This window comes from Primulina eburnea, chromosome 2, assembly GCF_022965805.1.
Source record: "Primulina eburnea isolate SZY01 chromosome 2, ASM2296580v1, whole genome shotgun sequence".
Lineage (NCBI taxonomy): Eukaryota > Viridiplantae > Streptophyta > Magnoliopsida > Lamiales > Gesneriaceae > Primulina > Primulina eburnea.
Window position 1 is genome coordinate 43,478,947 of NC_133102.1, and position 27,201 is coordinate 43,506,147.

Sequence of the window (27,201 nt, forward strand, 5' to 3'; positions counted from 1 at the left end):
AGTCAAATTTAATTACTTTTTTTTTAAAAAAAAGTTCATTCATTTTTTTAGTCCAAAATTTCTTAAATGGATTTTTCTTTGGTAATATACCCTCTCGTTTAAACAAGCTTCCATCCATTTGTAACTTGAATTTAGCTTACAAACATGAAACCATAACAAGAGACTCTCAAACCAAAGATTTCCTTTCCTCCTCTTCCTCACTCCCAACTTGAACTCTGTCATCTGAACTCTCTTCCGCCCGCAGCACATTTTCAACATCGCGCTGAGAATTCGCCCTTTTCTCGGATGGCTTGTTTTCGGGCAACATCTTCAATACGATCCCCATTGCTATCAACAATAGCCCGGTCCCATGTTGGTCAGTTAAAGGCTTCGTGAAGATCATGTACGAAAGCAGTAACGTGACCGCCTTCCGTGCTGTGGTTATCTGTTACATTGGACATGGCTAATAAATCTCTTCTCCAATATCTTCTCTAGTAAGTAACACCAACTTTGTTCTAATGTAGCCAAGAATTTGGAACCTAACTCATTTTGAATAAATTGTGATGCAATAATGATCAATAAACGAAACAAGATTGGGAATGTACCATAGCAGTGGTGGCAGCACCGAACAGAGCGACAAGGGAGAGGACCGATACTTGTCCAACGAAGGTCGCCATGGCTTCAAAAACAAGAACTCCATATACATAAAGATGCTGCATAAAAATTCAATTTAACTTCTCGGTTTTCAGAGGTCATTAAAAAGATCCAGTAAATAGTAATTTCACAGGACGTATAAGGTATACCTGCGAACAAGAAGTCCATGCCTTGGATAATTCTCCGGTGAAAAGCATAGGTGGAATCAAGAAAGGCAAGCCGACAAGGGTCGAGCAGAAGAGCATCTCCGTCTGCCAAGGCCCAAAGTATCAAAAGTAAAAAGACACGGACAACAAGATGGTATCATTTTACGTGTAAATAAATATCTGACCTGCGTCGTTTCAGGATTCATGGTAAAGATAACTTCTTGGAGATTTCCTAGAAGCGAATCTAAGATTAATGCACCGGATACCATGATGACACCAATCATACTGAAGTTGGGTGAAGTCTGAGCATCGGCTAAGGTAAAAAGAATCAGACCCACTATCAAAAGTATGGCCGAGACGTATTCGTGTGGTGGATATTTCCGTCTCAAACCTGGAATGAAGGCCCCCATTATCATCACTGGTAAAACCTGAGACGAAAATCCTCAATGGCCAACTCATGAGCCAAGAAAATGGAAGTTGAGTGTAAGAATAGGACACTCCTTTTTACCTTGGTTGATTTGAACATGATTTGTGCCGGATAATTTAGAAAAGCCAGAGAACCTTTGGTGAGTCCACTCGAACCCATTAGCACAGCTGATAGCTTAATATAAGTCTTCCAGGGATTCACCATTTGCTTGGTGGTGAATCCTTGTAAATATATCAGAAGGATATATACCCATCCTTGAACAAAAGTGAAGTACCATCCGTAACTACATTCAAACAAATTACAGAACTCATCAGAGCAACATTGCCGGAAAATAGAGGCGGACCCAGGCTGGAACCAGGAATATACACGAGGAGCAACTTGGCGTATAATTTAGAAAATTATTTTTTAACTTGGAAGATGATGTCTCCCGCTGGCCCCCAATCGGTCCGCCTTGTTGATAAACTTCAAGATCGAACAAAAGTTTCACATATTAAAGTGAACCGAATCTGACCTGAATTGGAGTCTATTGTACACATATTCCTGAAAAATGGATGAGAAACGAGTCAACACTTAAAACTAAGAAACGGTGGAGTTTGTTGTAATAATAAACCACGCATGCTTTGATCGAGAAATGACATACTTTTTGAAATCCCAACAATCCATTACCAGAGTCGCATACTCCATGTGTTTCGAACAAAACTTAGAAATTTTAGAAACACATGAATTCGGTCCTCGATCACAAGGTCTTAAACACATGTTTGTCCCAACACTAGGAGTACTCTGAAATCGTAATCATTTTCAGCTACAAGAAGATTTCCTCACAAGAGTTTTAACTTTCGATAAGAACTCATCAAATAACAAAAGACGACACAAGCATTTCACCTTTAGTTAAGCCGCCGTCTCTCAGTTAATCTAACTGAGACCACTGCGTTCTCTTATGACCAACCATCTAACAAGCTTGTCTGATTGAAAGGGATCACATATGCTAATTTTTTAAAATGCAGATGATAACTTGCAATTATTTATGAGTATGTATATATAGATATATATACATACTCAAACGGCATATAATATATTCCAATTTTCAAAAGTGGTTGTAGTTAGTTACTAAACATGATATATGACGAAAAACACAAGGGTTTGGACCATGCTACAAAAGACGAAGATCTCTCAATGTAGTCCCCCCACCTTCGGATTGGTCGAGACCCATATGTTTCAAGGTGGGGACAACAGGTGGATCACATCCTATCTAAGGGCTATACATACACAGAGAGATCTTCTTTTTGGTGTAGTATAGTGTCTCCGCAACAAAGATTATCATCTCACCAGAGGCCAACGAAAAATCTTTAACTGAGCCACATACGGCTATGAAAATTACAAATAAAATCTATTTTTTATATATAATTGATATAGAAAGGATACATACATCTTTTACAAGGTAAGAATCAAAATGACAGCAGGTTGGTAGCTGTAAAATTATATCGCAAACATGACATCAAAATCAAATTTTTACCACCAAATGGCAGTTGACTGAAATGTTCAAAATGCATATAAATATCTTGAAAATGACACGGGTGACCAAGCATTTCAAACTAGCAAACAAAAACACCGTTTTCACTTAAAACCAACAAAGAAAAAAACCCAATTGTTTTATCAGAATAGCTTATTTTTAATCACTTTTTATATAATCAAATAACAAAAAATCAAAACACCGGCACAGACAAGAATATGAGAAAAATCAACAGGTCGACTTAATAAATAGAAGCTCAAAGATATGCATATATAATTCAATCTCTCTTATCATATTCAATCAGCACGAGAACAACTGGCACGGAGAGGAGAGCACTTACCAATTACCATTTCATAATTTTTAATATATAATATAATATATACACATTTATAAACTCCCTCCAACAACCAAGTTTCTTTAGAAATACAAAATCAGCTTGATTTTTTTTTTTTTTGCCGGCTCTAGTGGGTTTGTTACAATTTGGTCGGAACCCGAAAAATGGTCAAAAATAAGTGACATTGGTCAACAGATGGGGGTAAACCATCGGAAAAATTTGAATTTTCATTTAAAGAAAAACAAGACTACCGGTGGGCTAGGCAAGTAAGCAATGCAGCAGTCAGAGTCAAATGAAAACCATTTCAAATTTCATCTTGGTTCTCAAAACAAAAACAAAACAAAAAAGAAGTAATTTTAGATCTCTAAAATCAATAAAGTATCAATTTTTTTATCCAAATACAGAGAGAAGATGGGAATTTTGAACAAACCTCGCAGACTCCATTAACAAGATACCCAAAGAAAAACCCAGCAGAACAGATGACGAACTGCTGCCATCTCGGCCGGTCCGTGAGTGAAATCCCGAACAAAGAACGTGATTGCTCCTCGTTCTTCATCTCACTTCGCGACTAAAAGAAAACCCTTTTCCGTGCCGAAAGAATCTCTCCTAGCATTTGCTTATAGTCAGAGTTTTTATGGGAGATGATTTCAGTGGTTCTTGCATGTTGACTTCCGGGTTCGTAGGGAGAGGAGGCGAAAGAAAAATGGGCAAGCGAATTTAATGATAGCGTATCGTCTTCACTACGTCAACGCACAAGAATTTACACAAATATGGATTCTTCTAACGATATTTTAAGTCCCGATACATACAACACTCTGCGTATTTACTGTGTCATTTGTGTGTTGTATGGATTACGGAAGAGAGTAAACGACGAAAACGTAAATTTCTTTGAGCTTGAAGGATCCGACTTTTGGAGAGACAGAGAGTGAGGGAGAAATCTAGCAAATTTGGGAGAAATCGAAGGCATATTGGGTGGAATGTTGCGGATTAACGCATGTCAAATCGCCTACTTCGATGGGGACCACGAAAGATCTTGCAAGTAATTTTTTTTGGAAAACTGCAAAATTAATAGGAGTTAGTATCATGTGATACCGTCTCACGGAGACAGGTCAACCCTACTTATTTTCACAATAAAAATTAACACTCTTAACATAAAAAGTAATATTTTTGCATAGATGACCCAAATAATAGATCTGTATCACAAATACGACCCATGAGACCGTCTCAATAAGTTTTTGTCTTAATAATGTCATCTAATAACTCTGATATAAGAAAAAGATTAAAATTACAATTTCATTTTTTAAAACGCAAATTTTGCAAGTATTTTTGTATGTCCGGAAGTTTAAGGTGCAATCCTTTTAAAAAAAAGTTGCAAATGAGATAAATATTAAATAATTTAAAACACGAATTCCAGTATGTTCATGAATTATTCGAACAATTGATCGAAAAAAAATCCAAATATATTATTCAGAACATATTAAAATATTAAAACTCGTGAGCTTTTAGCGAACGAATAAAATAATTTGTGCTCGAATTCAGTTCAAATTAATTGAATTTAGCTCAAATCCAATGATTTCAAACACGAAATGAATATTATTTTTAGTCAACTGATATATGTTGTAACTCGGCTTAATTCATTTACACCCACGTCTCTCCTTTTATTAATTCGGAAAATCTCACTCTTTTATATGTTGATTTCAAAGATTCTTCGTCTCTATAAATTTATAATATCTTGTTAAAACCGAGATAGGGGAGAATATGTATGCAGGTACAAATTTTACTCCAAAAAAGTGCATGCCCGTCCTGCCTTTTTAAAAAATGGGGAAGAGGAGATAGTTAGGTACATATATTATTCCATGAAGTACAAGCCCATAATGCCTTTTTTTAAAGCCCATTAGAATTCAACCCTCGAACACACCACTTGGGAGGCAAGAGAAGATAGAGTTAGGCACCCCAAAAATTGTGCTTTTCATTTAGTGCATGCAAAAAATGTCAAACTATTGTGGATAGATGTATATCGTATCAAAATTATATGTGTGTGTGGATAAACGAGGTGATGCCAACCTATTATTTAACATTGATTTTACAATATTCATAATGAGTTTATAACAACATATTAAAATTATATATGTGTAGTAGGTAAACGAGGTGAAACCAACCTACTTAACATTGATTTTTGGATGGCATTTCAGCGGTGTTCACAGTGAATATGCAATATATCAAAACTGTATACACATACACACAAACTCGTATGATACCGTCTCGCAAATCAATTTTGTGAGACATAAATTCAACTCGTCTTAACCCATGAAAAATATTACTTTTCATTGTATATATGAATCGGTTTGACTTATCTCATGAATATAGCTCCATAAGATCGACGCCCATTATGTAGCTTGAGTCGAGTGAGTGCTTTGAACGTAACAAGAGCTTATTCTTCTTGTTGCGTATTAAGAGATTTAAATCTCTTGTTTTTAAATTTTATGTTGAGCTACTTGATATTTATTATTCCTATGTTTATGAATAATATGGATAGTTGTTAGATATGAAATTCTTAGAGTATGTTTCTTATGAGACGGTCTCACGAATCTTTATCTGTGAGACGGATAACTCTATCCATATTTACAATAAAAAATAATACTTTAACATTAAAAATAATATTTTTTCATGAATGACCTAAATAAAAGACCGTCTCACATAAGATTTTGACTAATTCTTAAATATATAATCAAAATAAAAACTTTTGAATTCTAACCCTTTTTTTTTTGTTTTTGCGATATCTTTACATCGATTTGGACTCAAATACTGTATTTCAAAGAAATCATAGAAATGGGTTGAATAGCCCAAAACTGATCATGTTTGGGCTTTGGAGGAGCCATTTTGTTTAAGGCCCATAAATTAGCGAAGATCCATGTCCACTAATAACGGCTAGTGCTCGGGGGAAAAATGGAAACAAGTAAATCCCAAAATTAACATTATTCTTTTCTCGTCCTTTTCCCCAGTTCACTTCGACCCACTTCTCAATATATCTGCAATTTCCCTTCTTTTCGCGCCAGAAATACAATGGGAGTCGGGGGAAATTTCTGGGATTTGCTTAAACCCTATGCCCGATTCGAGGGCTTCGATTTCTTGAGGAACAAACGGGTTGCGGTGGACCTGTCGTACTGGATTGTCCAGCATGAAACTGCCGTTAAAGGGTATGTTCGTAAACCCCACATTCGCCTCACCTTCTTCCGTGCAGTCAATCTCTTCAGCAAGGTACGTACAACCCTCTTTTGCTCATTAATTGATGATGTCTTTGTTGAATTTTGTCTTGATTGAAACAAGAAGTTTATTTGAGGCTGTATGTGAAGAGCTTTTGACTATTTGAGTGGAGTTTACTGGTTTTGATTCCAGTGTGCGCCTTTGTCAATCTTGTGTGTGTAGGTTTTTTTGGGGAGGTTAAAATTGATTTGGTGGTAACGAGGGTTTGATTTGTGTGTGATTAATTTGCAGTTTGGAGCCTACCCGGTTTTTGTACTTGATGGAACCCCATCCCCGTTAAAGTCTCGGGCAAGGATAGCACGGTATTGCAGAGCATCGGGCTCGGACTTATCAAGCAAGTTGGAGGCGGAAGAGGGTGTCTCGGTTGAGAGAAACGGGTCATTTAGGAAATGCGTGGAAGAATGTGTGGTGAGTGAAGTTGCTGTGTCGTTTTATTGTAAAAGTTATAATTTACTGGAAATGCGACTTAAGTTGGGATTGGACTGAAAATTTTACATTTTGAAAGACGATATGAACTTGGGATTTGGGGTGAAGGACTTGGACTCAATCATTTTGACGGAAACGACATAAAATCCTAAAAGGAAGGATTTGAAATTTGCGGAATCGGAAGGCAACAAACAAATAAGATCCATTCAAATCATGGATTTGAAATTGCGAACTTTGAAATTCTTCCATCCAAATGCTAGTTATAGATGCAAATGCTCATTTTATTGTTAATCACTTGTCAACTTTCTTGTCAATACAAAATTACCAAGCAGATTATTATTTGATTGAATAAATTCTAGTTATGATTTAGTTAAAAATATATTCTTTGAGAAAAATATAAACTTTGTTATTCATGATTTTATCCATGGAGTGAGTTAATGCTCGACTGCTTTCTGATGTCAGAAGTCCTTCATAAAATGGATTTAAGCTTATCAGAGTTTGTAAATGTGTTCTGGTAGGAATTGCTGGAACTCCTGGGAATGCCAGTTTTAAAAGCGAAAGGGGAAGCTGAAGCACTCTGTGCACAGTTAAATAGTGAAGGACATGTTGATGCTTGTATTACTGCCGACAGCGATGCCTTCCTTTATGGGGCCAAATGTGTAATCAAGCGTTACCAGCCGAACTCCAAAGTGAGTATTCGATCGGATTCAAAATAAACTTGATTTTGTTTGTTCTCTATAATTTCCGAGGCATACTAAATTCTTTTTATAGATGTTAAGTGAAAGAGAGCTGAATGTCATTCAGAAAGTATCTTTTGATTCATCTAAAGCTTGAATAGACGATATATCATATTTGCGCTTGAAATAATCATGAGAGTATAAAGTTTAAAAAATTATTTAAATTTGTATTTGTTGGTATGTTGTATCTGTTTTTTTTTATAATAATTTCGCAACACTCTTTTAATGAACAGGAGCCATTTGAATGCTATCATGTAGCTGACATTGAGGCTGGTCTTGGTCTTAAGAGGAAGCATTTGATTGCTGTTTCTCTGTTGGTTGGAAGTGATCACGATTTGAGTGGTGTCCAGGGAATTGGGATTGACACTGCTCTTCGTTTTGTCAAATGTTTTAGTGAAGAAGAAATATTGGATAGGTTTGTGTTCAATTACATGTGCATATGCACTCTCTCTCACATTCTTGTATCTGGCTTTTATTCATTGGAAGTTTGAATCAGAATGAAGTTTGAAAATCTCTTTCATGTTGATCAGGTTGAATAAAATAGCAAAAGGAGATCCACTGGTAGTCCAGGGAAATATTGAATCTGAAGCTGAACTTGCACGAAGTTCTGATGAATATTCGCCAAAGCCTAAACTTCTTCATTGTTCACATTGTGGGCACCCCGGCAACAAAAGGGCTCATCTCAAATTTTCTTGTGAATATTGCAGTTCGCCTGCTGGCAAGAGTTGCTGGCAGAAGTCGGTAGGATTTAAATGTGGCTGTTCATCATGCGACTTTGTAAGCCTTTATTCATGCTTTTTTCGTCCTTTTCTAACACTAAATCATTAGTCTTGAACACTTCATTTTTTTATCATATGTTTTCCTTTTGCTTTTCTGATCTTAATTTGAGTTTGGTGTTTGATGCCAGAGCGGGAAAGAAAAAGAAAACAAGAAAATCGAGGCTTGGAGATTTAATGTCTGCCGAAAGATTGCTTCAGAGAGAGATTTTCCTATTGATGAAATTATCCATATGTATTTGAGCAAAAATAATGGGATTGGTACGTGATTTTAAGTTATAGTTGCTGTATATTTCATCCATTAATAAAGACCATCACAATAATAATGAAGAAATAAGAAGGATCGGGCCTGTGTAATTGCCGTTGAACACTTATTTCAATCCTCTACCTGACATCAGTTTGCTTCGTAAATAAAGGTCTTTGTTTCTCTCAAAATATTTGTTTTGGCGGGAATTTTGAATACAAATTTTTTTACTTGTGGCAGATGACCAGCCGTCCATTAGGTTCACAAGCCCACAGACGGAATTGCTGGTTGATTACCTGACTTATATGCAAAACTGGGAACCATCGTATATTAAGAAAATGTTGCTTCCAATGTTATCAACGTTATATCTGCGGGATGTGGCCTCCGGCCTAACGAATAACTTATTATATGGACAGTATGAGTTCCACAGCATTCAGCGTATTAAAATAAGATACGGGCATGAGTTCTTTGTTGTTAACTGGAAGAAAGCTGTTAATACGCTTGGCGCTGTTTCACACACAATGCTTGAAGAGTCTGATATACAACAAGAGGAGGAATCTGGGGAAGTTGATGAATCAGTTGATTTTCTCGAAGAGCCAGACGTCCCTCATATTCGCCTTCAAGATGGCTGTTGCTTTTTGTCCACAGATGAAGGTATTGAGCTCATTCAAAATGCTTTTCCCGAAAGAGCTTCTAAATTTTTTGAAGAAAAGGTTAGTATCCATCTCCCTCTCAAGTAAAAAATTGATCAACTCTTTATGTTTATAATGATGTTGCGTCTGTTGCGACAGAAACTGAAGGAAATGAAATCACGAAAGAAGAAATGCACCTCAGGGTCTGAAGCAGTAACCGGTAATTCAGAGTCAGCCTCCTCACGAAGTTTGCAGCTAAGCATTACCGAGTTCTATAGTTCCTCCAAAATTCTTTGCCAAAACAAGAACGAGGAAAACACAGGGAATGGTCATGGTTCGACTGAAGGCAAAAGGAAAGAGACTGGTTCAAGATATTCCAAGTCTGTCAGGCGCCGACTCTTGTTCGGCTAAGCTGCTTTATTATGTTTATTGTTATCTGTAAATCCACGGGTGAGCTTACATGGTTGTGGATTTTGTCTGACGATACTTCTTGAAAGTGTAAATAATCCTTTGTGATTAGCATGTCTTGGCTTTTCTTGAGTAAATGTATCTCTTTATATGCCTGCTTCTATGCTTGAATCCTTTTCATTTATTGGAAGCAATCTAAGTGTCGTGAACGGTAAAATCATTTACTTGTTTACACAAATCACCTTTTTTAGTTACCAATTAATGCAATTTTTTATGGATTTACATAAGGTGAACTAGAAAAAAAATTCACCCTTGTAGAATTAATCTCTCACCTTGTACAATTTTGATATGTTTCAACACATTCAATAGGTGAGGCACATCTCATTGGTGGACACAGAAGTATGCATGGCTGGTGACAGTGTAGCAAAACTATATATCACATTCAATAGGTGAATGACACTTCATTGGTGGATAACATGGCAAAACTATATATATATATGTGTGTGTGTGTTACATGTGTGTGTATATATATATATATATGAGTGTGAGTGTGTGTGTGCCATGTATACATATAAGTATATATATTTGTATGAAGATTGTTGATCTTTTAATCCAAGACATCTACATGGTTGTACGCTCTCTCAGTCTCTCTGTTGCATCTGTCTCTTGTTATATATATATATATATATATATATATATATATATATATATGAGTGTGTGTGTGTGACATGTATACATATAAGTTTATATATATTTGTATGAAGATTGTTGATCTTTTAATCCAAGACATATACATGGTTGTATGCTCTCTCAGTCTCTCCGTTGCATCTGTCTCTTGTTAAATAAACTTATTTTGACCATATATTATTCTAGACCCCAAAACTTCCCTAGACGGAGACAGGTTCTTCTTTAGGGAAACAAATTAAGAAAATTATTTTATTTCTATGTGCTCAAAATATTGGAAGCAAACATCAAGGAATCTCAACTTGTACATGGGGAACAGAGGAATTTGTATTCATGTTGCTAATGGTGATCTTACTTGCACTAGAATTGTGTCCGATCTGCTTCGACACACCAGCTATGAAGGTAGAACACTGAAACTCCGATGGAGTATTCCAGTAGAGGCCGTTGTTCTTTTCAATTGATTTTTTAAAAAGAAAATCTAGTTGATAGTTCTAAAATTGTGTTTTAGTTGTATTTCTTTGTTGTGTTACAGTGTTGGCTACTGGAAGTGATTTAGATGTTTTGAATTCCATATGGGAGACAAAGGAGAGGATAGAACTTGTCCTGACAAGTGCTCAAAGGTTAGGACCAAATGGGATTGAGATTGTGAAACATATCAAGAAGAAGCTTCATCTTCCTGTCAAATGTAAGCGTGCATTTTGTTCTTCAAATTTTTGGACTCCCCACACCCATTTCCTTCGAATTGCATGTCTACGTAGATTAAATTTTAATATAAGATATAATTTTTTATATACTGAAGTATAACGATTTTGAATTTTAAATAATGGTATTACAGGGCATTTAGACAGAAAGTTGTCATCTATATTTAATAATGAAAAAAGAAAATAGAGCTCGAGTTTGTTTCACCTGAGCCCGTCTAAAATTTGAGCTCGAAATATTGGTCTGAGTAAAATTTGATTGCTTGATCGCGAGTCTATCTTCGGTATGGCACAAAACTCGACCTCAACTAAACGATTATTCACATGTTATTTGCAGTGATGTCTCCTGAAAAGGCAAAGATGGAGCCTACAACCCAACCAAGCAACTTCTCAGCATACATTTTGAATAACTTAAGCAGTGATGACATTCATAACCTCTGGCGATTTGCGTTAGACAAAGAAAGTCCGAGAAAATATCACAGAGCACTCCATCATCATCCGGTGAATGCAGCAAAGATGAATCTCTATTAATGGAAAAGAAACAAAAAGTTGTTTGGACCAAAGAGATGAATCAGAAATTCTTGGATGCCATTAATATTATAGAATAAGAAAGTGAGATTTATGTCTTCATTGTACATCAAAACTTGGTCCTAAAATTCTTGACAATTGTTTCTGGTGACACTTGTTTCTTACATTTTGGGAAGCAGGTGCAGTTCCGAAGAGAATCGCAAAGGCTATGGGACACCGGGGCTTCGAAGAGAAAACGTCAGGTTCTTTGAGATGATCATCTACTACAATGAAATCTTTATTTTATTGCTCATCTGAATGATTGCATTAGCATTTAAATTCCTATTTTTTTTAATAAATGACAATATATGCACCAATAAGTCTCAATAACAAATCATAAATAACGATTATGCGAAATCTACGCACGCTTTTGCTTCCAGCGAACATGCTGTAGAATTCTTCATTGAAACAAGCAATTTAATCTTTCTGCAGAAATTTCGCAATGGCCTGAAACGAGCTCAGGAAGTCACTCTCGTTCAGTACCTGGCACGAGCACCATGAAGAGATCATCCATGCCCAACAATACTAAAGAATCCACAAGAAGATTCATCATGCGACATAATTACACACAGAACAAATACCCCTTTGGTGAGATGAACCATTACAATAATTTTAGAGCTTCACGGTTAACAGATCACTGGGTGTAGAACGTTCAGCTAAGTTCCAGCTTCCGAATATATAGTGATCAGACGAAGAACATTCTTCTGACTTCAAATAAAATAACTTCATCAATTGTTAACTCAGAAGAATGTTCTTCGTCTGATCACTATATATTTTCGTGATTTCATTTCCTTCTGTGTGTAATTATGTCGCATGATGAATCTTCTGACTTCAAATAAAAATATAGTGATCAGACGAAGAACATTCTTCTGACTTACAATTCTACGAGTTCTAAACCTACCTTCAGGTTTGTGGGATACAGGTTGACAAGTTATGAGAAGTCGATTGTGTTGTGCACTGAAGATCAGACTGCCATAACATCAGTCTCCCCAGAGTCTTTCGATCAATCAAAAAATTTGCAGAATGGGGTGCTGTTTCATAACCCGTTGACTTCGGAGAGTCACGGAATGACAATCCGGATCAAGAAATTTATTTCCCATCTAGGGAAATAACCAAGACGAAAATTTGGTGCAAACTCATCCTTGGAGGACCAACGAGAAGGATTTGAGGATGTCCTGATGGATATGTCAGGAAACGCATTTCCTCGAATGGATTGGCAAGAATTTGAGTACACATTTTTTAAACAAGATGGTACTTATCCATCAAACATATAAATGTTATTTTTCCTACGTTTTGATATTAATTTTGCTAATTTAGCAAAGACAAGACATGAAATATATCATTATTAGTTTGTTAGAATCTCACATACCCGTTATCCAGATTCAACCCAATTTTGTTTCCTCGCCTTAACACTTGAGCTTTTCACCAACATGGGAGCTTCATCACCACATTAAGCGCGAAAATCATCCAACATTGTGTGCGTATGTGTGTGTATGTGTGTGTTCTTTGTTCTTTGATGTCACGAAAATCATCTAATCAGTATCATTTTTAATTTAAGAAATCATTCAATGACAAACTATGATCTTTTCTCAATTTTTTCAAAATAAAGAATCAGATTAAATACCATAAGTAGATTGTTGGTACAATAATTGCAGAGGATAAACACCTGGGTACACTCCATCTCCAGGGGATGCTGCTGTGCATCCAAATCTTAATAAGAACTTTTGGACACAAGCCCAATCCTCTGAAATGTGAAACATGATTTACCATAAAAAAATTCAAACATGTCTAAATTATGCTTTTGCAACGCAAGTGATAAGTACACAAATGCTTATCATTTTCCCCAATAGGTTTCTTGCGAACTTTCAGACGCAACAATCAGATTGAATCAAAATTGCAGGAATGTTATATTATGACCTCAATGTCGCTTCTCCATAGACCCTCGAGTCGATGTCAACAGAAACAGAATCTGCATTCCTTTGGTTGCTTCGGTTGCCTACTGCATGAGCAATAGCTGGTAGCAGCCACTGCTGAGAATGCTCAACTGTGATCTCGGAGCTGTCAAAATATCCAGCTGTAGACATTGTATTTGTGTGACCCTGATTTCTTTCGGAAGATTCATCTACCGAAAGACGGCATATTGGACAGGTCAGCTGTTTTCTGAGCCAAGTATCAATGCAAGACAGGTGAAAAGTGTGACCACACTTTGGCATAATTCTCAACACTTCTTTCTCTTCGTATTCTGCCAAACATATTGTACATCTGCATTGGATAAAGAATACTGAATTTCTCGAGTAGAAAACAATTTCCCGTTGTATCTGAAATTCATAATAGACTTACTGCGCATCTTCCATTGAACTGAATGCTTCCCGATTGAATTTCATAGTCGGAATCGCATCAATTACAACCGGAGCATGGTAGTTACCCCCATGTTCTTGCTGCCAAAAAGAAAATGAAAAATAATACAAGGACTACCGCATTTGGCATTTGCAAAGTAGAAAATCAAAAGAATTTTTGTTTTTTGCACGGATGAGTCGCAGACTAAAATCATATGACTTTACCAAAGACATGCAGCTTAACTTATGAAGCACACTATAGATGCGAAAACACTTGCAAAATCATCGCTGCTTTCATTTATAAAGTTATACAAATTGCTGAACACATTGCTGAACTTCGATAATATATTTGTTCTCTATTAACTCCCCTAAAACCGAGCCAATCGGCACACATCAGTGCTGTTCTCGTAAGAGTTGAGGAAAACCAGAGATGCATTATGATGATAGTCCGCAAATCCAATGACAGAAAATTCTTACTGTAAAAGTATCCCTCAAAGAAGTAGCATGAAACATACCAGCTCAAGATCGATTCTCGAGTCGATCTCAAACGTTTGCTGCTGCTCCATCCTGCGGAGCCTCCTACAAATCATTCTAGTGCACACAAAAATAATGAAAGTTGCACTCATACTAAAGCCAACAATCGTGGTAATCAGATTCGTCCCTGAGCCTAACATATCTGTGTTCCTATTTCTACAATCCAGAGGATAAACTAGCAAAATAATTCCATAGAAAATAAATGCCAAACGACACACTAACAAATTCCCAAATCAAGATTCATAAAACAACGAGGTTATGAGAACTGAAATACTACACTTAAAGTCAACCATTAGTGAATCCCACATCAAGAACACATCAAAACAACCGCAATACTCATCAAAATCAAGATTCGACAACAAAAACAATGTTACGCCAATAAAAAAGACACAATCTTCAAAAGGGAAAGATCGAGATTCATCAAAAAACGGGGAGATTTGACCACTGGCAAACCAGTATTGCAAAAGGGGCAAACAAGAAACAAGATTGGTTCCTCTAAATGGATCCCAAAGCCCTTGGAGTGGACTGAAAATGGATCAAGCAGAGACCCGTCACACATAATGGATGAGAGTATAAAGTAAGAAGAGTCTTACCATATTTCTCTTGGCTCTGCGAACTTGCATTTTCAATTGGGTCCACCTTAGCAAAGGATCCAACTTGTTATGGTCTTATGGATATATATAAATCGACGGTTGAGGAGAGGGGTCCTCGGGATTTGGCGGCTAAAGAGGAGAAATAAGAAAGTTCCAACTGGAAAAATAAAGTTGATTCTGTGGGAGGTTGAAAAGAAAGGCTGATTCTTGACAGGGATTCTTGGAGTTAGTTCCGTTGCATATATTTTTTTAGGTATTCACTGTATTTGAGATTATCACTGAAAAATTATAAGCCACAATTGACACCACAATGGCAGGTCAGACACGCCACTAATTGCCATAAAAATCCAGATTTTTTTGGCCATAAAGTCATGCTTAATCAGCTACTGAGGCATTTTTATGACTCTAATTAAGTGGATTTTCAGGATTTTGGTATTCCTTCAAATTTATGGAAAGTTTATCAAAACTTGAGTTGGTTCAATCTTAAAAAAGATAGAGGATATTATTTGTGTATATTTTCTTTGGCAAAAACTTGTGTGAGATGGTCTCACGGTCGTATTTATGAGACAAATCTCTTATTTGGGTCATCTATGAAAAAGTATTATTTTTTATGTTAAGAGTATTACTTTTTATTGTGAATATGAGTAGGGTTAACCCGTCTCACAGATTAAGATCCGTGTGACGGTTTCATATAATACCCACTCATTTTCTTTTAGTTCTCAATTAGCTTCTTACTTTTTATTGTGAATATGAGTAGGGTTAACCCGTCTCACAGATTAGGATCCGTGAGACGGTCTCACGTGAGACCGACTCTATGATATGATATGATAAAAAATAAATTTTAAAATCTTAAATACGTGTATAAATAACAAAAAAAATATTTGTCAAGTTTAAAATCTAAACAAAATATATGTGATTAAATATAATTATATTATATTTAAAAAAATAAATCAAAATAAGTTCTGATATTATTAAAATAATATTTTAAACCAATTTTAAAATCCAAATTATCATACTAAAAAAATATAAAAAATATTCAAATTCTAAAAAATTTAAAAAATGTAAAAACAAGAATTAAACTAATTTGATTGTTCTGATCGGTTCTTGATTGGCTTAACAGTAAAAACGATGTTTAGGCTAAATTCGAACCAGACTTGTGGTCGGTTTTGGGTCGAATCGGTTGAGCGGTCCGTTTTAAAAACAACGAGTTAAATGTCAATTTTATTGAATAAAACGGAATGTAACTCTATGTTATATCTTATGTATTTATATCCAATATGATTTTATACAAAAAATCAATTTATGTTATTGTAAATCCCATTCTACATTTATTTTAACTCTGAAAATCAATTTATATTATTTTATAATCATATCAAGTGTAACACATACTGAGTCCCTTAGTTGGATTTTTGTCCATTTTAGAGTTTTCTCTTTTTCAAAATCAAAATTAATTTTTTTTTTTTAATTTTGACCAGGGGGTCGGCTATCCCACGTGCAAGTATCCATATTGCCAGAGCAATGGAGGTAAAGCAGTGGTAAGCCACACTTCTTTGGTTAGAGGCTGCACAAAAGTCAATATACCATTCTCATCCTCATACTTGTTCGGAACTACGCTTGTAAGACCTCCTTCAGCATGTGGTAATGTGAAGTTTGCATATATCGAACGGATTGCTGTGATAGTGATATCTCCAAGAGCAGCATCGCACTTTTCCTGTCATCATCACCAAAAATGAACAAGTAGTGAAATTCATAAAACTGGATGTTTTATCATAAATTTCACCTGCAATGAAACTTGATATACAAGATCATTGTAATTCCCAACTCTTGAACCATCAGGATTAAAGAACATATAGGGAACAAAATTCATGTGGCACAACATAAGGTAATGCTGCCATGACGGAGTCGAAAATCTCTTTGTAGTAACCAGTGACTACAAATTCCTACCTTTTTCTAGGCTTTCCCGATGATATTGACTATCTGATTCGGTGTCTGTTTCAATTTCCATTGACAAGATGAAACTCTCCAGCAAGTCCAGTAAATTTTGTATTTAATATTGCTTCAAGAAGCAGATGACCAGTGTTAGTTGTCCCACATCGGTAGGTTGACATTCCTGAGAGTTGTATATATGGTCTTGGGCAATCCTCCCCCCTAGAGCTAGCTTTTGGGGTTGAGTTAGGTCCAAGTTCCAATCTTAACATGGTATCTGATGGGTAATATCCTATTTAATTTTTGGTGATAGTCCAATTATTCAATGTTAGAGCCCAAATTGCTTGTTAAGGCCCAAGCCCACTAGGGACTCTCGAAATTCCTATAAATAGAGGATGTCTCTCGTTATTCAAGGTATGCTCTTATTTTTCCTCTGAAGCTCTTGAGTTCTCTGAGTTTTCTCTGAATTGTTTACTGACTTGAGCGTCGGAGTGCCTACGCCGGGAATCCTCCCGGCGCTTCCTGACGAGTGTTCGTGACGCTGGTGACACCCAGCAATTAATCGTGTATTGTCTACGTGGATCCGTTTACCAGCCAGTCGAGCTCTTTTACGGGCCAAGTGGACAAGTTTACTAACCAGTCAGATCTCGCTTGTGCAGTCTACGCGACTCATTTATTTAGCTGCATCAGCTTGGCGCCGTCTGTGGGAAAGTTACTTCGTCACTCGAGGATGCACACTCGTTCGCACTCTTCTCGTGATGCTACTAGGGAGGGACGCCTGCCTCAGCCTCCTCCGCAACAAGAGACGCTCATCACCGCGAAGCGTTGGAGGCCTTGGTGAAAGAGACAGCCACTCGCGCCGCGGCCGAAGCAGTGGCCCAGGCGCTAGCGCACCGCCAACATACTGATACCGGTGAGACAACTCCTGGAGACAATTCATCTTCTCATGACCCTGACAATACGTTAGGGAACAAGGATGGGGCACACAAAGAAGCTGAATCCGATGGTCGAACACATCGACCCCATAAACATAGAGAAAGAGTCACGCTCCCTACTTACGCACATGGATCGCGCACTTTGAGTGGACAAGATAGCCACGTAGCCGTCCTACCTGCTCGGCGGAGCCTTTTTGCCACAGCCATATTGGCTGAGTCATTGCCAGCAGGAATGAAAATCCCCAACTTGCCAGAGTATGATGGAACAGGTGACCCGCAAGAGCATCTCGACAAATTTTATGCGAAAGCTGACTTGTACGATATCAGCGATGCCGCTTACTGCAAGATCTTCCGAACTACGCTAGCTGGCCGAGCGCTTGCTTGGTTCAACAAGCTCCCCTCAGGGACCATAGATAGTTTGGAGAACCTGACTCAGCGTTTCCTCCACCAATTCTCTATCAATAAGAAGTACCCAAAAACTGCAGCTTACTTGTTTACTGTAATTCAGAAAGACGGTGAGGGCCTGAGAGAGTATGTACAGCGATTTACGCAGGCTGTGCATGAAGTTCCCCATGTTAACCATGACCTGTTAGCCGGAATAGTACAGCAGAACCTCCGTCACAGGAAATTCAAGGAATCGATAGCTGGAAAACCCCCTAATTCATTGGAGGAATTGTTGGAAAGAGCTGAGAAATATATACGAATAGAGGAGGCTATCGAGCCGCGGTACTTGGGGAAAAGAAGAAGGGAAGAAGAGAGGCCGGTAAGAAGAGAGGAGAAGCGAATAGCTCAAAGCCCACGGCTCCAGTATACTCCTTTGAAGGCACGCTTGTCAGAGATACTGGTAGTGGCAGAGCAACAGGGTTTGTTACAACCCCCTCGTCCAATGAAGGAAAATCCTAAGCGTCAGAGATCTGACAAGTATTGTCGTTTCCACAAAGATAAAGGTCATTCCACCGAAGATTGTTTCAGCCTTCGAGCTGAGATAGAAAAGTTGATCAAGCGAGGATATTTAAACGACTACGTGGATAGGCGTCGCGGTCAGCAGCGAGACAATAGGCGCCGTGACGACGATTGTCCACGTGGGCAGAGACAGGAACAAGGTGAGATGAGCGAGAAGGCCAAGCATAGAGATGAGAACCTGCCCACTGGGGGCATCATATCTGTCATAACTGGAGGGCCCGCTTGCGGGGATTCAAACCGTGCAAGAAAAAATCTCGCGCGCGCCGCCAGAACAGATCACACTTCCTCGCACTTAGCCGCGATTCAGCCGATAAACGAGGTATCGATGACAGATGTTGACATGACTTTTGGGGGTGAGGATTTGGAATCCCCTCGGGGAGAACACAACGATGCCTTAATAATTTCTGCTACGATTTCTAATTTTTGGGTGAAAAAAATATTGGTAGACTCAGGAAGCTCGGCAGACATCATTTTTCATGAGGCATTCCAGAAGCTGGGTCTAAGCAATGTCCAGCTAGCGCAAGTGAAAACACCTCTCGTCGGTTTTGCAGGAGAGGTGGTTGAAGCCATGGGAGAGGTTATTTTACCCATTTCATTGGGATCTTATCCAAGGCGGAGCACGAAAATGGTAAAGTTTCTAGTGGTGAAAGCTCCCTCGGCCTACAACGTAATACTAGGCCGTCCAAGCCTAAACTTGTTTCGCGCCATCGCATCCACTTATCACATGAAATTGAAGTTCCCGACTTCTGACGGAGCAGGAGAAGCAGTTGGAGATAGCAGGCTTGCTAGAGAATGTCATGCTTCTATTTTGCAAGACGCGGTGGAAACTCGGAGGAGGCAAGGCCCGGGGATAGATTCCATACAAGGGAAGAAGCAAAAGCTTGAGCAAGATTCAAGCGACAATGGAGTACACCTCGTAGAGGGAGAGTCAGAGGATAGAGAAAGAATGACTGCAGCGGAGGCTCTCAAACGCATTGAAATAGTACCAGGTGACCCGGAAAGAACCCTCAAGATCGGATCCGATCTGTCAGAAGGGGTAGAGAGCACTTTAGTAGCTTTCTTGCAACGCAACGCCGATGCATTCGCCTGGGGTGACGGGCCATTACCTGGGATACCCCCTAAGTACGCGCTCCATCACCTTAATGTGAATCCACAGATGAAGCCAATTTAGCAAAAAAAGAGGTCTTTTGGCCCGGAGAAAAACAAACGTATAGCCAAAGAAGTTGAAAAACTCATAAAAGCCAACTACATCAGACCTGTGTCATACCCGGAGTGGTTGGCAAATGTTGTTCTGGTCCCAAAAAGAAAATGGCGTCTTTGCATAGATTTCACTGATTTAAACAAGGCATGCCCCAAAGATCTTTTCCCATTACCTCGAATCGATTTATTGGTTGACTCGACTGCAGGATGCGAACTGCTCAGTTTTCTCGATGCCCACCAAGGGTACAATCAGATAAGATTGGCACCCGAGGATCAAGAAAAAGCAAGTTTCATCACCGATCGAGGGATGTATTGCTATGAGGTGATGCCCTTTGGACTTAATAACGCTGGAGCAACATATCAGCGATTGGTGAACAAGATGTTTGCAAACATGATTGGGAGGAACATGGAAGTATATATAGACGACATGCTTGTGAAAAGTGTTCAGGCAGTCAAGCATGTGGATGACCTCGAAGAATGTTTTGGAGTGTTACGAAAGTATCAAATGAAGCTGAATCCGGAAAAATGTTCTTTCGGTGTGCGGGGTGGCAAGTTCCTTGGATTCATGGTCTCACAAAGAGGAATAGAAGCAAACCCCGAGAAGATAGATGCGATCTTAAGCATGAGTCCGCCACGAAGTGTGAAAGGGGTACAAGAATTAATGGGGAGAATGACTGCGTTGAATCGTTTCATTTCTAGAGCTGCAGACAAAGGTCTGTCCTTTTTCAGAATTCTAAGACAGGGAAAGGGGTTCAAGTGGTCGGAGGAATGTCAGCAGGCATTCGAAGAGCTGAAGAAGTATTTGACTACACCACCACTTCTAACAAAGCCCCAATCATGGGACACGTTGTTGCTCTATCTGGCAACCTCGTCCGACGCGATCAGTGCTGTGCTCGTGGTGAATGTGGGAAGAGAGCATAGACCTGTATATTACGTCAGTCGGACGTTGCAAGGGGCAGAGCTCCGATATACCAACATTGAGAAATTAGCGCTAGCCTTAGTAACTGCAACGAGGAAATTACGCCCATACTTACTATGTCACCAAGTGGTCGTGCTTACCAATCACCCTCTCAAGCAAGTGCTATCTGGTCTAGAGGCATCTGGACGAATGGTTAAGTGGGCTGTTGAGCTGAGCGAATTTGGAATTGAATTTCAACCTCGCCCAGCTATTAAAGCACAGGTCCTCGCAGATTTTCTCGTTGAAATGACGACTAATGAAGCAGAGTGCTCCATCCCAACTTGGGTGGTCTATGTTGACGGATCCTCCACCGTGCATGGGAATGGAGCCGGGGTGGTGCTAGAGAGTCCTCAAGGTGATATATTTCAGTATTCTATCAAATTGCTGTTTTCTGCATCAAACAATGAGGCCGAGTACGAAGCGCTCATAGCAGGAATTAAGTTGGCCCTATCGGCTGGAGCGAGAAGTTTAGTGGTGCATAGTGATTCCCAGTTGGTCGTTAACCAGGTCAAGGGAACTTATGAAGCCAAAGAGGAAAAGATGACCGAGTACGTGACTCGGGTCAATGAGTTACTCGCTCTTGTAGAGAGTTATGACATAAAACAAGTGCCTAGGGCAAAAAATGAAGTGGCAGACCGTCTAGCTAAATTAGCTAGTTCTTGGACAAACATCGACAGTAGGAAGATCACCTTCTTGACAATCAGTAAGGAGGAAGCAGAAGAGACCACATGCAATATATTGTGCTTAGAAGGACAAGAACCAAGTTGGAAAGACGAAATTCTTACCTACCTGAAGCACAACGATCTTCCCCAAGATCCTGCCGTCGCACACAAGCTAAGGGTAAGAGCTGCGCGATTCACAATCATAGATGGAGAGCTCTACAAACGAGGCTATAGTCAACCATTTCTGAAGTGCCTAACTCCGAGCAAGGCTGATTACGTTCTCCGCGAGATCCACGAAGGGATTTGTGGAAACCACTTAGGAGGGAAAGCATTGGCCGGGAAAACCTTACGACAAGGTTACTTTTGGCCGACCATGAAGAAAGACGCATTAGAATTGGTGAAGCACTGTCGAGCTTGCCAAGAGCATGCCAATCTCTACCATCAACCCGCGACATTGCTGCAACCACTGGAAAGTCCCCTGCCTTTTGCCCAGTGGGGAATGGACTTGGTAGGACCTTTTCCCCCAGCTACGGGACAGAGAAAATTTCTCATAGTTGCCGTAGATTACTTCACAAAGTGGGTTGAAGCAGAGGCGTTGGCGAAAATTTCGGAGAAAGAAGTGATAAGCTTCTTGTGGAAAAACATAGTGTGTAGATTCGGGATTCCCCGAGCGCTGATCTCGGATAATGGCACTCAGTTCTCTGGAGGAAAATTAAAGGAATGGTGTGGAGGTCTCTCTATCAGGCAGTTCTTTACATCGGTTGGAAATCCACAAGCCAATGGGCAAACAGAGGTAACTAACCGAACTATATTGCAGCATCTGAAGACCCGTCTCGGCAAGGCTAAAGGCAATTGGGTGGAAGAATTTCCGAGCACCTTGTGGGCGTACCGAACTACACCTCGCACGTCGACAAGGGAGTCTCTTTTCAATCTAGTACACGGTGTCGAAGCCGTAGCCCCCGCCGAGATAGGAGAGACCTCGTTAAGGGTAAAACAATACATGCCACTCGAGAACGATCAGGCCCTTCGAGCCTCTTTGGATACGACCGATGAACTGCGAGATGAAGCATCAGTCCGAGCAGAGAGATACAGAGCACGCATGGCTAGAGCTTACAATGATCGAGTAAAACCAAGAGCCTTCCAGGTAGGCGATCTGGTCATGAGGAAAGTGGATGTCTTGCACCCCGTCGGCAAACTTGACTCTAAATGGGAAGGCTCTTACAAAGTAGTGGAGATAATCAAGATAGGAACTTATCGCCTCCAACACCAAGATGGGAGAGTACTACCTCGACCATGGAATGTAGCAAATTTGAGGAAGTTTTACCCGTAGAGGGACGCAGCTGAATAAAAGCATAAAAGTTTAAATCTTGTTGTTTAAGTTTTTGCATTTTTCTCCATATAATTCCACCATTGCGAGTTTCAATAAAGCTGTCAATTTTCTCTCCTTTAGTAGCAATTACTAGTTGTTTGTAATGCTCCAAGCGCTAATGCTTAGATCGTCGCATATATACCCATGTAGTCGTCAAAGGTTTCCCGAAAGAAAAAAAAAAAAGGGGTCGAGCCAACCTCGCGGGGTAGCCGGCATGACAGACACTATAAGAGGTCAACGACGACATAAGTCCCGGGATACCTCACCACCCTTAATGGGGGTTTAGGACTTCCCCTTGAGACAACATATTGGGAGATTGATCCCCTCCCAAGTATAAAATAAGCATTGCGTTAACATAACATGCGAAGTTCCCGCGTAAACAAATCCAGCAGATATATAGAATGAAGAGCGTTAATTCCCAAACAACTATCCAGTACATATGGAAATACCAAAAATAAAAGCAAATAGAGTAACTACAATAATAACGAATGAAAATCAAATATAAAGAATGATGATAAGTGCGGCGTAATACTATGTTTCTTCTTCAGCAGCCTGAAGATCCAATGCCTCGATCATCTCGGCATTGCCCAACGGGATATCGTCAATGGAGATTCTACCTATTTCCAAGACGCTAGGCTCAATCATCATCACTACCTCTTCTGGCACACGTCCAGTCTTCCTCAACTGATCCCGGCAATCCAACACCACATCATCATGAATCGTCATGGCCTGATCAAGAACGTCATCGCGAAAGGCATCAGACGCTTTGAACGTTCGAACACTTTTTTCCTCAACATTTTTCAGAAAAGTCTTGCCTGCCTCAGACTCAAGAAACTGGCCACCGGTCTTCAACTCTGCAGAATGTTTCTCTTCAAGGATTGCAAGATCTTTTCCTTTGTCAGCAAGTTTTCTCTGCACTTGAAGAAGTTCCGCACTGATTTTATTCTTCTCCTCGACAAGACGTCAATTCTCCTCCTTCACCCGAGAAACCTCTTCTCGCCACTTCTCTTGATCGTTCCGCAATTTTTCCTCCCGAACTCGCACAGCACATGCTAATGACAAACCCTGCAACAAGTAGAATAAACAATTAGCACGCCGACAAAATCAACAAGATGCTAACATAATCAACACACTACCTGACACGAGTTCCACGCAAGAGAGTGCGCAAATGAATCTGTAGGCAACGACACCAAATGGACCATGTCATGGTCCCCCACAATGCTCCGTCCCTTCTTCCACCCAATCTCTGGGTCTTCTAAGTCCCAAAAAGAGTCAGCCTTCTCCTTATGATTGACCCCATCTACGAAGATATGCTTGGCACGCGGAATCTTGGAAGACGTCCCTTGATCATCCGCACGGACCCTCTTGACATTTTTTATATCTCTTCAGCATCCTTCTTTTGCGCCACCTCGTGACCTCGTTTTTTATCCTCTTTTCCTCCATTCGAAGGTTGAGCCTCCACAACTCTGTTTGACGGCGAAAAGTTATTTTTCTTTGGCGCATTAGACTCAGGCCCGCGAAAATGCTCGGAGCGGTTTCGAGGGAACCCTCTTCGGATGATCTCACGAGATTCTAGAGCCGCGCGACTTGTAGGTGCTCGGCTATTCCCCGCAATCGGGGAACGCCTCCCTACAACGGCCTTGCGAGCCCGGATCGCTGCCAAGTCGAACATATATACACATATATATATACCAGCGATATTAAAACTCCCAATATTAAAAAACTCTTCAAAGAGACCTAAGTCTCGGCATTGAAGTTGCAGCGCATGGTGAGTTTCTGTCATTGCAACCTTCCAAAGTCCCGAGCTCCAAACCGCAGGTGTTCCCCACCCGCAGTCCTTAGCATAAAAGAATTGGGATTTCCAAAAATTCCTTGGAGAAGGTATTCGAGACAGAAATTTACATTAGGTCGAGGTTGAAAGTAAACAAATGATTCTGGTTTACTCCTGCGTCCCGAGAAGAGTGTAGTAGCCCGAATTCCAAATTGGGTAATTAACGGATTAATGGTGATTAAGAAGGTTTAATGTGTAATTTTGACCGAGTCATGATCGGACGGACCGAAGAGGGTTCGGAAGCACCGAAGAGTTCGGACGATCCGAAGTGTAGTTCGGTGAATCCGATCATAGGTGTCAAGTGTTGATCGACACGTCATTTTCCGTGCATGTTCGGACGGTCCGAAGTGTATGATCGGAGGATCCGATCATGAGCTGTCAAGAGCCAATGGACACGTAGCGTTCGGACGTTCCGAAGTGTTGTTCGGAGGATCCGAACATGGCCTATAAATAGTGCTCGGATTTCTCATTTGTGACTTGCCAATTCATGATTTTGCCTCATAGTTGAGAGGATTTGGAAGGTTTCTAGGGTTAGTTGTTGGTCGAGCGATAGCCAAGAGCTGCCAGGAGTAGTAGCGTAGCGGCGCCTGAGTTTCAAGGCAATCGACATCAAAGGGCTGTCGACGGACGAAGGTAAACCCTAAACCTTTGGTAGTACTAGGGAGTACTGGTTTTGCTAGTCGAGCATGGTAGTATTGATTGAGTATGCTTTTGATGCGTAGGCTTGTGCTAGACCTGATTAGCGGTGTTGCGTAAGGCTAGGCTTGCTGTGATAGAGGTACGAAAGTACTATCCGAGATATCCTGGTTGAGTATACATTCATATATGTGTTGCATGAGTATTTGCTGCATTATTATATGTCATATGATGCATGCTATTATGTCACGAGTTATGATGCATATTGCATATCATGTTGAGCCGTATCTCCTTCGAGATAGCCTTTACTGTTGAGCTGTATCTCTTTCGAGATAAGCTATATCTTGGGGCCGCTCAGCCCTGTCTTGTGGACGCATGGACACCGAGAGTACACAGTGGCCGACGGGTCGGGAGGGCTTCGGTGGTCCGGGACATTTTAGGTCCACGTCTGTCTTGTAGTGGATGCAGTGACCCAGAGGTTGGACCGCGCGGCACTATCCACTTGGCGCCTCTAGACTGAGCATTTTGAGATCCTTTGTGATTCCTGTTTCTTGACTACCCTGGTATCATATCATAGCATGTGCATTTCATATAGGTCTGTATACTCATACTTTTGTACTGGGCGTTCTTATCGCTCACGTCCTCGGTTTTGTTTATTCTTGGACACCCCATTCCCACGGGGCAGACCTCAGGTTGGACAGCTCAGGAGGAGCAGGAGGAGGACGTTGAGTAGCTGGTTGGTTTAGTTTATCGGTACTGTTTTGATTCGATATGGTTGTATTGGATATTTTATTTTGAGTTAGTCTAGACTTCGATTTCGTTTGGGTTGTATAACCATTATTTTGTTGACTATTTCCGCTGTTATCTCTGATTATTGTTAATTAGGTTAATTGCATGCTTAGTTCTTGCCTAGTAGGTGATTCTGGAACGGGTCACTACATTTATGGTATCAGAGCATGCGTATGATTTTGGGATATAGATTCTGTTTTGGGATTTCCGTTGACCATTTTACCATTTTCCCTATTCTATCTTGTAGCGATGGCTGACCATTTTGATGACGGGAGTAGTCAGGGGAGTGTAGGTCGATGGGGTGACCAGGACGATCATAGACGTCATCGTGAGCATCGTCATCGTCGGGATGGTCCTAGGCGTTTCGATATGCATCGTTTCATGCAGATGGGGCCTAAGCCTTTAGTTGGCGGTGAGACTCCCGATGATGCGGAGGATTGGTTAGAGCGCATGGAGAGTTGTTTCCGCGCATTCCAGTGCACCGATGAGCAGAAGATGGAGACCCTTAGTTTTCTTCTCGAGGGCCGTGCTCGCAGGTGGTGGCGATCGACTTCTGCGCCGATAGTTCAGTCGCAGGGTAGAGCGACTTGGGTCGATTTCCGTACAGCGTTCATGCAGCTGTACTTTCCTCCAGCCCTTCGCCAGGCCAAGACGATTGAGCTCCTGAACCTTAAGCAGGGGAGTATGTCTGTTGATGAGTATCAGCAGAAATTCTTTGAGTTGTTACCCTTCGCTCCTCATATCAGTGGCAGTTCTGAGGCCAAGTATGATCATTTCCTCCAGGGCCTTAATCAGGAGATCTTTGATCGAGTCACTGTCTGTGATAATCCTACTTCTTATGATGGGTTAGTGAACCGGTGTCGCCAGGCAGAGATCAGTCTCCAGCGTGGTAGGACTATTCTTTCTTCTTCTAGACCTCCGAGTACTTTGAGGCCTCGATCTCAGTCATTCAAGAAATCTGGTTCATCTTCTTCTGGATCTGG

At 40.1% G+C, this 27,201-nt stretch overlaps 4 protein-coding genes across 12 annotated transcripts; 2 read left to right on the plus strand and 2 right to left on the minus strand.

Annotated features, from left to right (window-relative positions):
- Window positions 1–39: 39 nt before the first annotated feature.
- LOC140823420 (UDP-galactose/UDP-glucose transporter 2-like) lies at window positions 40–3,958 on the minus strand. The gene is made up of 7 exons (XM_073184757.1): window positions 3,481–3,958; window positions 1,718–1,746; window positions 1,288–1,489; window positions 965–1,207; window positions 783–884; window positions 585–692; window positions 40–424 (listed from the first exon to the last, which is right to left on the minus strand). Exons 1-7 carry the CDS (start codon window positions 3,604–3,606, stop codon window positions 167–169), a joined length of 1,068 nt encoding a protein of 355 aa, XP_073040858.1. The 5' UTR covers window positions 3,607–3,958; the 3' UTR covers window positions 40–166.
- Window positions 3,959–6,018: 2,060 nt separating this feature from the next.
- Window positions 6,019–9,674, plus strand: LOC140823421 (flap endonuclease GEN-like 1). 2 transcript variants are annotated; one of them, XM_073184759.1, is made up of 8 exons: window positions 6,019–6,308; window positions 6,546–6,722; window positions 7,259–7,429; window positions 7,711–7,892; window positions 8,008–8,254; window positions 8,385–8,514; window positions 8,738–9,210; window positions 9,289–9,674. In XM_073184759.1, the coding sequence occupies exons 1-8, from the start codon at window positions 6,114–6,116 to the stop codon at window positions 9,538–9,540; spliced, it is 1,827 nt and encodes a 608-aa protein (XP_073040860.1). In that variant the 5' UTR covers window positions 6,019–6,113; the 3' UTR covers window positions 9,541–9,674. The 2 variants fall into 2 exon arrangements, with proteins under 2 accessions (XP_073040860.1, XP_073040861.1); XM_073184760.1 differs by having other exon boundaries at window positions 8,738–9,151; window positions 9,289–9,553.
- Window positions 9,675–10,235: 561 nt separating this feature from the next.
- Window positions 10,236–12,891, plus strand: LOC140823423 (two-component response regulator ARR12-like). 6 transcript variants are annotated; one of them, XR_012116214.1, is made up of 5 exons: window positions 10,236–10,623; window positions 10,754–10,906; window positions 11,257–11,531; window positions 11,627–11,689; window positions 11,919–12,891. XR_012116214.1 is itself a non-coding variant. In XM_073184764.1 (3 exons), exons 1-3 carry the CDS (start codon window positions 10,482–10,484, stop codon window positions 11,448–11,450), a joined length of 489 nt encoding a protein of 162 aa, XP_073040865.1. In that variant the 5' UTR covers window positions 10,236–10,481; the 3' UTR covers window positions 11,451–12,891. The 6 variants fall into 6 exon arrangements, 1 of the variants encoding a protein (XP_073040865.1); XR_012116215.1 differs by having other exon boundaries at window positions 11,627–11,684; XR_012116212.1 differs by having other exon boundaries at window positions 11,257–11,689.
- Window positions 12,892–13,231: 340 nt separating this feature from the next.
- On the minus strand, window positions 13,232–15,142 carry LOC140823422 (RING-H2 finger protein ATL7-like). Of its 3 annotated transcripts, XM_073184762.1 has the most exons (4): window positions 14,950–15,135; window positions 14,338–14,413; window positions 13,827–13,924; window positions 13,232–13,748 (listed from the first exon to the last, which is right to left on the minus strand). In XM_073184762.1, the coding sequence occupies exons 2-4, from the start codon at window positions 14,410–14,412 to the stop codon at window positions 13,397–13,399; spliced, it is 525 nt and encodes a 174-aa protein (XP_073040863.1). In that variant the 5' UTR covers window position 14,413; window positions 14,950–15,135; the 3' UTR covers window positions 13,232–13,396. The 3 variants fall into 3 exon arrangements, with proteins under 3 accessions (XP_073040863.1, XP_073040864.1, XP_073040862.1); XM_073184763.1 differs by lacking the exon at window positions 14,338–14,413 and having other exon boundaries at window positions 14,950–15,142; XM_073184761.1 differs by lacking the exon at window positions 14,950–15,135 and having other exon boundaries at window positions 14,338–14,943.
- Window positions 15,143–27,201: the final 12,059 nt, after the last annotated feature.